General features: G+C 55.0%; 1 protein-coding gene across 6 annotated transcripts in view; it reads right to left on the bottom strand.

The window, feature by feature from the left end:
* Nucleotides 1–8,633, bottom strand: part of CBS (cystathionine beta-synthase) — a 225,327-nt gene extending 216,694 nt beyond the window's left edge. The window contains exons 1-4 of one of the 6 annotated variants that reach the window (XR_009209821.1): nt 7,476–7,580; nt 5,227–5,302; nt 3,952–4,168; nt 476–582 (exon numbers count right to left, since the gene is read on the bottom strand). Coding sequence is in view for 5 of the 6 variants with exons in the window: in XM_032175507.2 (XP_032031398.1) it covers nt 476–582; nt 3,952–4,160 (316 nt within the window). In the remaining variant the exon portion in view is untranslated. Of the gene's footprint in view, nt 1–475; nt 583–3,951; nt 4,169–5,226; nt 5,303–5,574; nt 5,680–6,291; nt 6,313–7,475; nt 7,646–7,906 lie in introns of those variants that run through there. The other 5 variants (XM_032175507.2, XM_032175506.2, XM_058427899.1 and 2 more) reach the window with 5 other exon arrangements.
* Nucleotides 8,634–13,541: the final 4,908 nt, after the last annotated feature.

Here is a 13,541-nt window from a genome sequence, read left to right as displayed (position 1 = left end):
CAAATTCCCATTCTCCGTCTCATAAATGATGAGCTGAACTGTCTGTCCCCACGAAGCTGGCAAGACAGAGGTAACCGCTCCCTGGACAGCGGATGGCTCACGGCACGTGCTAGGACCCGTCCACTGCTCCTTAGGAGACATGACGCTAACCCTCCCCACCTGCTTGCTTCTGCCTTTGACCCTCACCCGGCCCTTCACACCCTCGCTGCTTCCACTCCGGCCTCAGTTCAAAGGTCACCTGTTCGTTCCCTGGTCCATCAGCTGGAGAGCCACTTTGGTCACCCTCTGACACAATGCCCTGTTGTGTGTTTTTCCCAAACTTAAGCTGATATGTTCTTGGCCCCTCATTAACCAGCGTGTTTTCTGATCCCAGGGCCTTGCCTAAGGGACCCATCCCAGGACCTCCCAGGACCCCCCAGGCCCACGGAGCCCAGTGTGGATGGAGGAAGCCCCTCTCCAAAGCCAGGGCACTCACGAAGCTCACACTTCAGGCCGAACTTCTTCCCAATCTTGTTGATTCTGACCATAGGGGTGTCCCCAATTTTCTTCAGAATATCTGGCAAGATTTTTGGAGCTTTTGCCCTGAAACAGAGGAGTCCACAATTATTCAGGAAAAAAACAAAACAAAACAAAATAGTACCAGTCCTGGCAGACATTGTCTTACACAAATCAACACTCGAAGAACTGGCGGGAAAAAAAAAAAAAAAGAACTGGCTTTATCTGGGTGGTGGTTGCACAAATCTGTACACAGATACACCTAACACACACCCCACACACACGCCTGAAACACACATACACACACATACTTAGACATACAAATCTATAAAAAGCAAATCATGCCTGTGGTTTATTTGCACCAATGCCAGCTTCCCAGGTTTGAAAATGAACCTACAGTCGTGGCAGATGTTGTTAGTGGGAAGCTGGGAGAAGGGTACAAAGGATCTATTATTTTTGCTACTTATTGTGAGTAGTAAATTATTTCCAAATAAAAAAGTTAAAATAAGCAAATACTGACTTCAAAACAAAGGTTTAGGTCCACCTTTTCAGAAAGCCTTTACTGGAGAATGACATTTCCTTTCATCTCTCAGCATGTGACCATAGGAAGCAAAAAAGTGAAGTGCTGACCTCAGGGCAGAGACTCCTTAGACCAGGGACAATGGCCGCAAAGCGCAGGCGGGATGTCTAGCCCTGCACAGAAAATGTCAGGCACGTGGCAGACACAGAGCCCCGGCAGAGGCGCTGTCGGCCAGGCTCCGTGATGCTCTGTCCTGCAGCATCTGGCTGTGCAAACCCTCAAACCCTGGTCCAGGTGGTTTCCTAAATGGCCCTCTTGCCCCTGCCATCCTCCCCCAGGGAGAGGCTGATGACACCCCCTATCTATCTGCACCAAGCTCACCACATACTCATCTGGGAACACGCATGGCTTGCAGCGGTCTCCAGACCCGCAACCCCTCCCTGGCCCTTGCAGCTATGATGACACCCCGTGGCTAACCCTGAGCCTCCTCTTCAGCACAGGCGCCTGCTAAACAGCCAGGGTCCTTGGGTCCTGCCCGCCAGGAGGCGACCCTTAGACCTGGGGTGAACCCAGCTCCCGGAGGTCCTGTGCCATGGAGAGAGTGCCACATTTGCAGGGAGAGCTGCCCTGAGGCCAAAACAGGCGCCAACAAGAGCAGCTGGAGTCCAATCGTGCCCTTCCCAGGGAGCAGAGGGCAGTCCTGCCAGGTGCCCAAACTGTACAGGGGCCAGGGAGGCTCCCTCGGAAGCAGTTCTCGGCGGAAGGGAACCAGGCTTGGCAGGTGTAGAGAGCCAGGGCCAGGTGGAAAGCCAAGCCCCCGGGTGACAGCGCCGGGGATTAGTTCATTAACTCAGTTCCGGCATCCGGCCAGCCAGGCAGGAAGAGGCCCGCCTCCCTGCAGCAGGTGTGCTGACTCAGCACTGGGCCTCGGTGGCTGTGAAGTTACCTGAGAAGTTTGAAAGGTGGTCAGGGCCAGGCCCAGAGCACTTAGCAAGATAAAGGATCTGACTTGCAGGGATAGCCCTGGAGCCCCTTATCTCAAGGACTCCCACTTCCACAGCCCAAGAGGCTCCTGGGAGGACGCGCCCCACTGTCTAGAATGAACCTCCAACTCCTGACCCACCTCTGCAGCACCTCCCCGCAACGCCACTATTCTCAGGGGCCGTCTGACTGGAGACAAGCAGCGTCGGCTCTGCATCTCAGGATGGGGCTGTCTTCGGAGGATGAATGAGGCCAGTATGTGAGGTGCAGGTGCAGTGCCATTTACAGCCTGGAGGGCATCGTCCCCATCTCATGCCCTAGAGTTAGGAGCTCACGGAGCCCTCAGGAATCTGGCCTGTCTTCCCTGCTCACTCCACCCCCCAGCAGCCACTCCCGACCTCACCGGGCCTCTCACCCACTGCTCTCTCGGGTTTGTCTTGGCAGCAAGAGCCCATCCTTCTGGCTGCCCACCCATCTGCTTGGCCTCCTGAGCTCCCAGCACTGAATATGTTCAACACTCAGACTTTCTGAGTTTGTCCACTGTCACTTCTTTCTATTGCTCCACTGAGAGTACACGCAGCCACCCCCACCCATTCTGAACTGTAAATCAACAACCATAAATGCTGGTAGTGGTGTACACAAAATAGGAATCATAATCCCAGCACTTTGGGAGGCCAAGGCGATTGGATCACCTGACATCAGGAGTTCAAGACCAGCCTGGACAACATGGTGAAGCCCCATCTCTACTAAAAATACAAAAATCCACTGGACGTGCTGGCACATGCCTGTAATCCCAACTACTAGGGAGGTTGAGGTAGGAGAATCGCTTCCCGGGAGGCAGAAGTTGCAGTGAGCTGAGATCGCGCCACTGCACTCCAGCCTGGGCGACAGCAAGACTCTGTCTCTAAAAAAAAAAAAAAAAAAAAAAAAAAAAGGAATCAAACATCTAAGAAGCACATTCTTTGATCTATTTGTTCTCCTCCAAGGAGATTATACTAAGGAAATAAATAAAGATAATCCTAAGGCTTAGTGAGCTTGATTTCAGTTTCGAGCTGGGGTAGGGATTTTTGTTCATTTGTCTTTTCCATGGACAGAGCTTTTGCACCTTGAGCAGGGCACGAAATGCACAAGGCACTAAGGAAAGACTCGTTGGCTAAATGAATGTGTAGTATCTTCTATTGCAGTTATGTAAAATGAGATAACTGCAAACACCTGTCTACCCCGTAGAGGCTTCTTCACTGAACAGTCTGTGCCACCAGAAGAACAGCCCTTATGGAAAAATACGTAATGCCTACGGGAAGTCTTCATGACCTAGAGTTAACGGAAAAGTGCAGGCTGGGCCGGGCGCGGTGGCTCACACCTGTAATCCCAACACTTGTGGGAAGCCAAGGCGGGCGGATCACTTGAACCCAGGAGTTCGAGACCAGCCTGGGTGAAACCCCGTCTCCTAAAAATACAAAAATTAGCTGGGTGTGATGGTGGGTGCCCATAGTCCCAGCTACTTGGGAGGCTGAGGTGGGAGGATCGTTAATCGGGGGAGATTGAAGCTGCAGTAAGCCATGATTGCACCGCTGCACTCCAGCTTGTGTCTCAAAGAATAAAATAAAATAAGAGTGCAGGCAGGACCCTGGTCACTCACCTCCAGTGAATGCACATGCGCAGCCACAGACCGGGCAAAGCATGTGACCTGGGTACATTTATTTATTTATTCCGGAACTACTTGTTGAGCATCCACTGTCTTGCCAGGGACTGGCCTAGGTGCTGGGCGGCAGTGTAAGGAGGTCTTGGCCTCTCAGAGCCTCATCTACACGGCATGCCCCCACCCCCAGCTCCTCAATCCAGAGTGACTACAGGGGGTTATACCTCATGTCCTCCTGGCTGTGTGGTGTCCAGGTAACAAACTCCTGCCCTCCAGGTTATGGATCAGCCCTGTTGTGATCAAAAGCAGGACTTACGGGGCAGTGTGGCGATGCGGCGACTCGGAGGCGGGCCGGCCCAGCTGCCAGGTGCACCTGCTCGGAGCATCGGGCCGGATCCACAGGGGCTCCTTGGCTTCCTTACCCTCTGGGGGCCCCTTCTCCAGGCTCCCCTTTGCCGAGCGTGGCCCTGAGCGGTGGGGGCAACCTGTGGGCCCCACTTCCGCCTGGGGGGTCTCAGAAGGCATGCTGGGACCTGGCAAAGCAAGGAGAGAGGCGTCGGTTCAGGCTCAGATGCTGTGGGGTTCCAGCGAACACTGCTGACCCGGCCCCCTCTGGGAGGGGTGCTCCGCTCCCTCAGAGAAGCCCTGGAAGAATTGCACAAAAACACAGGCACCAGCCCTGTGGGCAGCCGCTGGGCCATTTCTCTCCTGTAGGCATATACCAAAAACAACGGAAGCAGACAGTTGCTTGGGCCGTGTGCGGTGGCTCATGCCTCTCATCCCAGCACTTCGGGAGGCTGAGGCAGGAGGACCACTTGAATCCAGGAGGTCAAGACCAGCCTGGGCTCCAGCCCCGTCTCTATTTTAAAAATAAAACAACAACAACAACAAAACAGATGCTTGCACACCCACGCTCATTGCTGCACTATTCACAAGTCAAAAGGTGGAGGCAGCCCATGTATCTGCAGACGGATGGACTTAGGCTCATACACACACTAGAATATTACTCAGCCATAAGAGAAACGAATTCTGGCACATGCTACAACACGGACGAACCTTCAGGACATTAGGCCAAGTGAAATAAGCCAGACACAAAAGGACAAATACTGTGTGATTCCACTTCCACGATGAGGCCCCTGGGACTCTTGAACGCCCCTCTATGTCTGGCAAATTCATAGAGATAGAAAGTAGAACAGAGGCTGCCAGGGGCTGAGGTCAGTGGGGAAGGGAGGGTGATTGTTTAATGGGTACAGAGGTTGTGTTGGGGATGATGAGAATGTTCTGGGTGGAGATAGTGACGGTGGTTGCATCACAGTTACAAATGGTTACAGTGATAAGTGTTACGTGTATTTTACCCAGGATTAAAAAAACACACAAGCACCTTGAAATAGATGAGACAAAAAAAAAAAAGGAAGAAAGAAAAAGGCCAGGCGAGGTCCCATCTGCTGCCCTTCCTCTGGGGGGACAAGGAACCCACGACCACCTCCCACCTTGCCTTCTTCAGAGGCCCCAGGACTGGACTCAGCCCTCCTTCACCCTCCTTTGATTCTCCACACTCAACAGGAAGACTAAGTCCACAGCTGTCACTCACCGGACAGATGGTGCTGACAGTTCAGCACCGTTCAAACTCTGGAAGGAGATGTGACAACGGAATCTGTCGTGGGATCCTGGGATAGAAAAGGGGAGTGAGGAGAAAACTCTGCAAATCTGACTCAAGCGCGGACTTTGGTTCATGTCAACAATGGTTGTGTCATCGTGGAATTGGCTCATTAATTGTAACAAATAGGCCAGGCGCGGTGGCTCACGCTGTAATCCCAGCACTTTGGGAGGCCGAGGCGGGCGGATCATGAGGTCAAGAGATCAAGACCATCCTGGCCAACATGGTGAAACCCCGTTTCTACTAAAAATACAAAAATTAGCCAAGCATGGTGGCACGCACCTGTAGTCCCAGCTACTCGGGAAGCTGAGGCAGGAGAATCGCTTGAACCCGGGAGGCAGAGGTCAGTGAGCCAAGATCGCGCCACTGCACTCCAGCCTGGCAACAGAGTGAGACTCTTGTCTCAAAAAATAAAAATAAAAATAAAATAAAATAAATAAAGTAACAAATATACGACATCAGTTTAAGATCTTAATAACAGGGGAAACTGGGGGAACTCTATTTTCTCAATTTTTCTGTAAATCTAAAACTGCTCTTATTTATTTATTTATTTATTTATTTATTTATTTATTTTGAGACGGAGTTTCGCTCTTGTTGCCCAGGCTGGAGTGCAATGGCGCTATCGCGGCTCACGGCAACCTCTGCCTCCCGGGTTCAAGCAATTCTCCTGCCTCAGCCTCCCAAGTAGCCAGGATTACAGGCATGCACCACCACGCCCGGCTGATTTTGTATTTTTTTTTTTTTAGTAGAGACGGGGTTTCTCCATGTTGAGGCTGGTCTCGAACTCCTGACCTCAGGTGATCCGCCCGGCTCGGCCTCCCAAAGTGCTGGGATTACAGGTGTGAGCCACCGCGCCCGGCCACCATTTTTCTTTCTTTCTTTTTTTTTTTTTTAAAGAGACATGATCTTGATACGTTGCCCAGGTTGTTCTCAAACTCCTGGGTTAACACAACCCTCCTCCTGCCGCAGGGGCAGTCCCCTGCGGGTCGCGGGAGTCACCTGCGGGAAGGGACTCTCCGTCTGGCACAGGCTCTGTCTGGCCTGGGGAGCGCACGCTCCGCCGCCGAATCCTCCAGAAAGCCGTGGACCCGAGGCCCCGGCAGACGCAGACGGCCCAGCGCCTTGCTTTTGGCGCCTCGCCTCGCCTCGCCTCGCCCTGGAGCCCTCTCCCGCAAGGTAAGGGACTGCCGGGAACGCAGATCGCAAGCCGTCGGGGCTCTATAGAACTCAGAGGCGCTCGGCGGAAAGCTCGCCAGGCGACCCAGACCCGAACCCGCGGGCTCCCCAAGGCGAAAGCGCCGGACGGCCGGACGCACGTGCGTCCCGGGAAGGCGGGTTCAGCTGGCATCGCCCGGCCGGTTCCGTTCGCTCCTTAAACCACAAGACCTCCTTGGGGTCACGACGTTCCCGGGGCACCCTGCACGCGCGCGCCGGCGCTCCCGGAGGGGCCTAGGGAGAGCGGGAATCTCCTCTCGGTGGGAGCTCCAGACCCTGCTGAGAGCCGGAAGCCGCCGGCCACCCGCCTCCGGAAGCGACACTTCGGGACAAAGCTGGGGACAAGTAAGCCCAGAAGATCCTCGGGAAGCCGAGAGTTTCGCGCGCCGCTCTCCCACCCCCCTCCGCCTCCCCTTTGCATCCTCCAGCTCAGCTGCCGTCTCGCCTGGGGCTCAGGGAAGTGAGGTCCCAGGAAAGCCTCCATCCCCCGAACGCAACCTGGGCAGAGCCCCGCGTCCCTCCCCCAGCGGGCACCCACCTCGCGTGCCGCCCGCGCAACAGCGTTTACCGCCACCCCACACGGTCCGCCGAAGAAAAGGGCGATTTGCAAACAGCCATTTCCCATCCACAATGCAGCGAAAACTCAATGCTGGGCACCGAAACGTGCATCTCCCCCGGATTCCCACCCCGCGTCCCCGCTCCACGCTCCGGGACTCGCCGCCAGTGGGGTCCACTCCGCCGGCGCGGGGGCTGGGTGGGAGCCCGGGGCACGGGCCAGCCCCCATCTTCTGGGCGGTCAAGACCGCAGGCGTGGGCGCCGGTGGGGCGGGGGTCTTGGGAGACCCTGTCCCGCCGCCTTTCGGTGCAGATGATGCAACTCTGGGCGGAGGCGCGGAGAGGGAAACCGGGACCCAATTGAGATCCTCCGTCCAGAGAGGGGAGCGAGTCTCGGTGGGGCCGGATCTCACCTGGACGGATACATGGGAAAGAGGGGCGAGCGGCTGCCCCGACTGCGGCGAGGCGGAGACGGCGACCCCGGGGTGGCGGCCTCGCGGGGACCCACGGCGAGGGGAGCAGGCGGGCGGTGATTGGCGGAGGGGCGGGGGCGGAGGCCGGCGACCGCCCCGCCCAGCCCCTCCTCCACCCCACGCAGCCCGGGCCCTTCCCCCTCATCCCTTTCCCACCCCGCCGCAGCCTGGGACCCGCCGGCCTGCCCGACCCCCGCCCTCCTCCGGACCCCGGCGTGCCCCCACCCCAGTCCGCCCGCCCCATTCCCATGCCCTGTTGATTCAACCGCAGACCCGAGTCGCCGCCCCCTCCCCCGCCTTCTTCTTCGCCTGCCCTCGCCCACCCCGGGTTCCACCCACCCCCACCCGCGGACCCCGGTGGTGCCCTCTACCTGGTGTTCCGGTGCTGTTTTACTTGGTTAACTTCTTGCCCTTCGGGAATTTAAGGAACCTTCACTGATGAGCTTAAAACGTGCGTCCTGGTGGGTGGGTGGGGCGCTGCGTGTCCTCGAGGACCGACCCCGAGGGCGTGTGTCGCGGGCCCGGGAGGGGGGCGCTGCGCCGGGGCGGGACTCGATGGCCGCGCTCTGTGGCCGCCGGACGTCGTGCGCAGCGCCCCGCGTGACCGCGCCCAGTGCCGGGTCCGAACCCCGAGCCGAGGCGCAGAACAGTCGCCTTGCGCGGCTCCGGCGCGGCCCACGGCCAGGGGCTTCCGGGCGCTCGCGGGGACGGGGCCGACGCCGCGCAGGGTGGTAGCAGGTGCGCCCCGCGGTCCCGGAGGCCGCGGGCGGGGCCGTTTCCCAAACATCGTGCTCTGGACTTTCAGAGTGAACCTGATCCCCCCGCCCTGTGGCTAAATGGGGGATCCCAGGCCCCCGAGTCTCCCCCGGGACCTGCAGCGAAAGACAGGACGGTGCCCATCAGCTCTGGGCAGAGGAACGTGCTGCGCCTCCGCAGCGTCCCCGGCTCAGGTCAGAGCGATGCTCCGCAGCCTCCTCCGGCCTGCGCAGCTCCGCAGGGGTCTCTGCCACGTGGGGCTCACAGTGGGGGAGGGAGTGAGACGTGAATAAGAATTAAATGTCCACTGGCAAGAACTGACACGAAGAACAATAAAGCCGGCGACGTGGGGAGGGGACAGGGATGGAGTTACATCACGAAGGCTCTGGAAGGTGGCATTGGAGGCCGAGATCGCGCCACTGTCCTCGAGCCTGTGCGACTGAGCGAGACTGTCTCAAAAAAAAAAAAAAAAAAAAAAATCCTGTCCAGCCTTTATAAGAAGAGAGACGTGGACACAGACACGCGGAGAGAAAACGGCCATGTGGAGAAGGCGGCAGAGATGATACGTGCTGCCACCAGATGAGAAACGGCAGGGATGGCTGGCGGCCTCCCCAGGGCTGGGAAAGGTGGGGAGGGCCTCCCCCAGAGCCTTCAGCCAGCCTGCGGGAGAGAAAGATGACAAACGGTGTTGTTTTTGTTGTTGTTGTTTGAGACAGAGTCTCTGTCACACAGGCTGGAGTGCAATGGCGAGATCTTGGCTCACTGCAGCCTCAGCCTCCCGGGTTCAAGCGATTCTCCTGCCTCAGCCACCCGAGTAGCTGGGATTACAGGCGTGCGCCACCATGCCAGGCTAATTTTTGTATTTTTAGTAGAGAGGGGGTTTCATCATGTTGACCAAGCTGGTCTCAAACTCCCAACATCAGGTGATCCAGCCACCTCGACCTCCCAAAAGTGCTAGGATTACAGGAGTGAGACACCTCGCCCAGCCCAATGTGTGTTGTTTTAAACCACTCAAGTTTGCAGTAATTTGTTACACAGCCCAAATACTTTTTAATTTTTTAAAAATTTTAACGTAATTTTAGATTAGAAAAGTGACAAGAACCATACAGAATGTCATATTCCCTCATCCAGATTTTCCAAATGTTAATTTTTTTTTGCTTCTATTATCAGAAACTCATTGTTATTTCAAATGTAAAGTTTTTACTACATTTGCTCCCTCTGTCTCTCTCTACACACACACACACACACACACACACGTGCGCAGGTATAGTGTATGAATCTGTCTGTCACTCAGTCTCTCTGGTTTCTCTAACTTGTTATTTTGTTTTGTTTTGTTTCTTTTTGAGACAGAATCTTGCTCTGTCACCCATGCTGGAGTGCAGTGGTGTGATCTCAGCTCACTGCAACCTCCCCCTCCCGGGTTCAAGCGATTCTTCTGCCTCAGCCTCCCCAGTGGCTGGGATTACAGGTGCCCACCACCACACCAGGCTATTTTTTGTATTTTTTTTTAAGTAGAGACGGGGTTTCACCATGTTGGAGAGGCTGGTCTCGAACTCGTGACCTCAGGTGATCCACCTGCCTCGGCCTCCCAAAGTGCTGGGATTACAGGGGTAAGCCACTGCAGCCAGACCACTCTCTAGTTTTAACACTTACTGAAGATTTTGTCTGAAATGATTTTTATTAAAATGGTTGCTGAGCTGCTCACGCCTGTAATCCCAGCACTTTGGGAGGCTGAGGCAGGCGCATCACGAGGTCAAGAGATTGAGACCATCCTGGCCAACATGGTGAAACCTCGTCTCTACTAAAAATACAAAAATTAGCTGGGCATGGTGGTGCGTGCCTGTAATCCCAGCTACTTGGGAGACTGAGGCAGGAGAATCACTTGAACTAGGGACTTGGAGGTTGCAGTGAGCTGAGATTGTGTCACTGCACTCCAGCCTGGCGACAGAGCCAGACTCCATCTCAAAAAATATAAATAAATAAATTAATTAAATAAATAAATAAAATGGTTGCTGAATAGTGGTTTTTCTAAGCCCATCACTCCTCCGTTTACCATTTGGCATTCCATTATCAGAGTTTTCCTTCCCCCCATTTATTTATTCACTTAGTTATATCAGTGTGAGCCATAGGTCCTATTTTAAAACGAAAAAACTACACCTGATCACTGAAAGTGCACGAATGGCCAAGTGGGGTGGCTCACGCCTGTAATCCCAGCACTTTAGGAGGCCAAGGTGAGAGGATTACCTGAGGTCAGGAGTTTGAGATCAGCCTGGTCAACATAGCAAAACCCTGTCTCTAGTCTCCACTAAAAATACAAACATTGGCCGGTGCAATGGCCCACGCCTGTAATCCCAGCACTTTGGGAAGCCAAGGTGGGTGGATCACCTGAGGTCAGGAGTTCGAGACCAGCCTGGCCAACATGGTGAAACCCCGTCTCTACTAAAAATGCAAAAAAAAAAAAAGAAAGAAAGAAAGAAAGAAAGAATAAAGCTGGGTGTGGTGGCAGGCATCTGTAATCCCAGCTACTCGGGAGGCTAAAGCAGGAGAATCACCTGAACTTGGGAGGTGGAGGTTGCAGTGAGCTGAGATCACACCACTGCACTTCAGCCTGGGCAACAAGAGCGAAACTCCATCTCAAAAAAAAAAGAAAAAAGAAAAACACATCTCCCTGGCCCTCATCATTTTCTAGCCTCTGCCTCATTTCTCTGTCTGCCTACATGAGAGGAGGCATTGCAGGAGCAGAGCCCCGGGGAGGGCCTGGCCGGCCACATTGTAATGGGAAGGAGCGCAGAGCCAGAGACGCAGGAATGCTGGTGTCCTGTGGACATGGTGGAAGAGCTTCCTTCTAATCACCTGTTTCCTCAAAGGAATAGGCCTGACAGCTGCTCAGCAGCAAGTGGACAGAGAGGCTGAGCTGATGGTTTGGTTGTTGTTACTTTTGTTCAGAGTATAACACGTATGCAGAAAGTGCACACGTCACGAGTGGACAGAGGATAAACCGCTACCCCACTGGGGTGCGAGCAGAGGGGAGAGGCCTGGGCCTGCACCATCCCCTGGTGGCCGGAAGGCTGGGCCCTCAGAACTGGAGGAGGTTGGAGGAGGAGGAGGAAGAGGAAGGGAAGGAGGAGGAGGAAGAAGGGAAGGAGGAGGGAGGAGAGGTGGGTAGCACTGAGGGCCCCTGCAAATTTCCATTCACTAATTTCCCAGGCCCCTGGCAGCACGGCTGTGCTTTTCTCTGGCTGTGGTGAGTGGCCCACGTGGCAGAGCAGGGGGAAGAGCGCTGGAGATGGTCGTGTGTGTTTACGAGATTCTCTCTCCCTGCCCAAGTCACGGCAGTGGTGGAAACTTACCCACCCTTTGGATTTGGGCTGAGCCCTGGTTTGCTTCACCCCTTGGGACACACAGCAGAAGGGAGTGTGCCTGTCTGCAGCTGAGACCTCAGGGACAGCGGCCCTGACCTCAACTTGCAGCCCGGGGCCCAGCCCTGCAGAGCCCGGCAGGGCAAGAACAAAATGCCCTTTGCTGGGAGCCACTGGGACTGGGGCTGTTTGCAGGCTGGGTTATGTGTGAGAGCGAAGTTTTGTCTGAGTGTGTTGGTGGGAGACGGCACAGAAGGGAGGCTGAGCTGCATTTGTTTGCAGGGATCTGCGCTGGGCAGGGCGGGAAGGATGGGCAGCAGGCGGCAGGGACACTGAAAAGCTGGTGGGTCCATGGACAGGCAGCGTCACTGGAGAGAAAGAACTGCTGATGGAGAGTTCTAGAATAAGGAGCTGGAGCATCTGAGGGGCTGAAGGGGCTGCTGCTATAGCAACAACAATGCCCTTTGGGTATGAGAGGCGGGGAGGATTTGGGTAGGACGGTGGCCAAGATCGTTCCGAGGGGAGGGTTCCAGAGCCCAGGCGTCCAGGAGGAGGTTGGATCTTTAATTTTTTTTCAGTGGTGTTTTGGGATTTGGGGTAAGTCTCACACTTCTTTGGTTACATTTATTCCTTTTGACTTGAACGAGTCTGCTGGCCCAGGAATGCAGGCCGTCTGTGTCTCAGGTCGGCTATACGTCTTCCAGCAATGCTGTGTCATTTTCCAAGAGTAACGTGTGCACTCGCTCACTTTCACGCCATCTCTCCACTCTGCATTTGGGCAAGCAGAGTTCCTGCTCCCCGTTCTGCGTGTCTGCCCCACCCCCACACCCCCACATCCCACCTTCAGTTACTAATACCGTATCTTTTCTTTTTCTTTTTTTTTTGAAACGGAGTCTCACCCTATCACCCAGGCCAGAGTGCTGTGGTGTGATATTGCCTCACTGCAACCTCCGCCTCCCGGGTTCAAGCGATTCTCCTGCCTCAGCCTCCCAAGTAGCTGGGATTATAGGCATGCGCCACCATGCCCAACTAATTTTGTATTTTTTAGTAGAGACGGGGTTTCTCCATGTTGGTCAGGCTGGTCTCGAATTCCCAACCTCAGGTGATCCGCCCGCCTCAGCCTCCCGAAGTGCTGGGATTATAGGCGTGAACCACCACGCCCAGCCTGTATCTTTCATTTTTCTAGAGACAGGGTCTCGCTCTGTCTCCCAGGCTGGAGTGCAGTGGTGCATTCATGGTGCCCTGCAGCCTCGACCTCCTGGGCTCAAGTGATTCTCCTGCCTCAGCCTCCCAAGTAGCTGGGAGCACAGGTGTGAGCCACCACACCCAGCTATGGTTACTAATGCTATTGCTACTGACAATGACAACAACTGACTGCCATGCACTGACTGCGGATGTGCCAGGCCCTGCTCTGGGAGCTTCACCTGTGTTACCCGACAGGATCTTCCTAACGCTGAAGGAGGGGCACCACCTGGCCATCCCTTTACAGAAGAGAAAGACGAGTGCGCAGGAACAGGGAGCAGAGCCGGGTGAGACCAGGTGGCGGGACTCCTGGGCCCACTCTTACCCATGGGACTTTGTGGTCCTCCCACGACGACAGTCAGCCCCAGTTGGAACCACCTGAAATTGCTGAAATGTAACCTTTTGACCCACAAAAAAATGGCAATTTCCTATGATTCAACTTTTTTTTTTTTTTTTTTTTGAGATGGAGTCTCACTCTGTCGCCCAGGCTGGAGTGCAGTGGTGCAATCTTGGCTCACTGCAACCTCCGTCTCCCGGGTTCAAGCTATTCTCCTACCTCAGCCTCCCGAGTAGCTGGGATTACAGGTGCGTTCCACCGTGCCTGGCTAATTTTTGTATTTTTAGTAGAGATGGGGTTTCGCCATGTTGG

This window comes from Hylobates moloch, unplaced genomic scaffold, assembly GCF_009828535.3.
Source record: "Hylobates moloch isolate HMO894 unplaced genomic scaffold, HMol_V3 SCAFFOLD_14, whole genome shotgun sequence".
Taxonomy (NCBI): domain Eukaryota; kingdom Metazoa; phylum Chordata; class Mammalia; order Primates; family Hylobatidae; genus Hylobates; species Hylobates moloch.
This window is presented reverse-complemented; position numbering and strand designations above follow the sequence as displayed.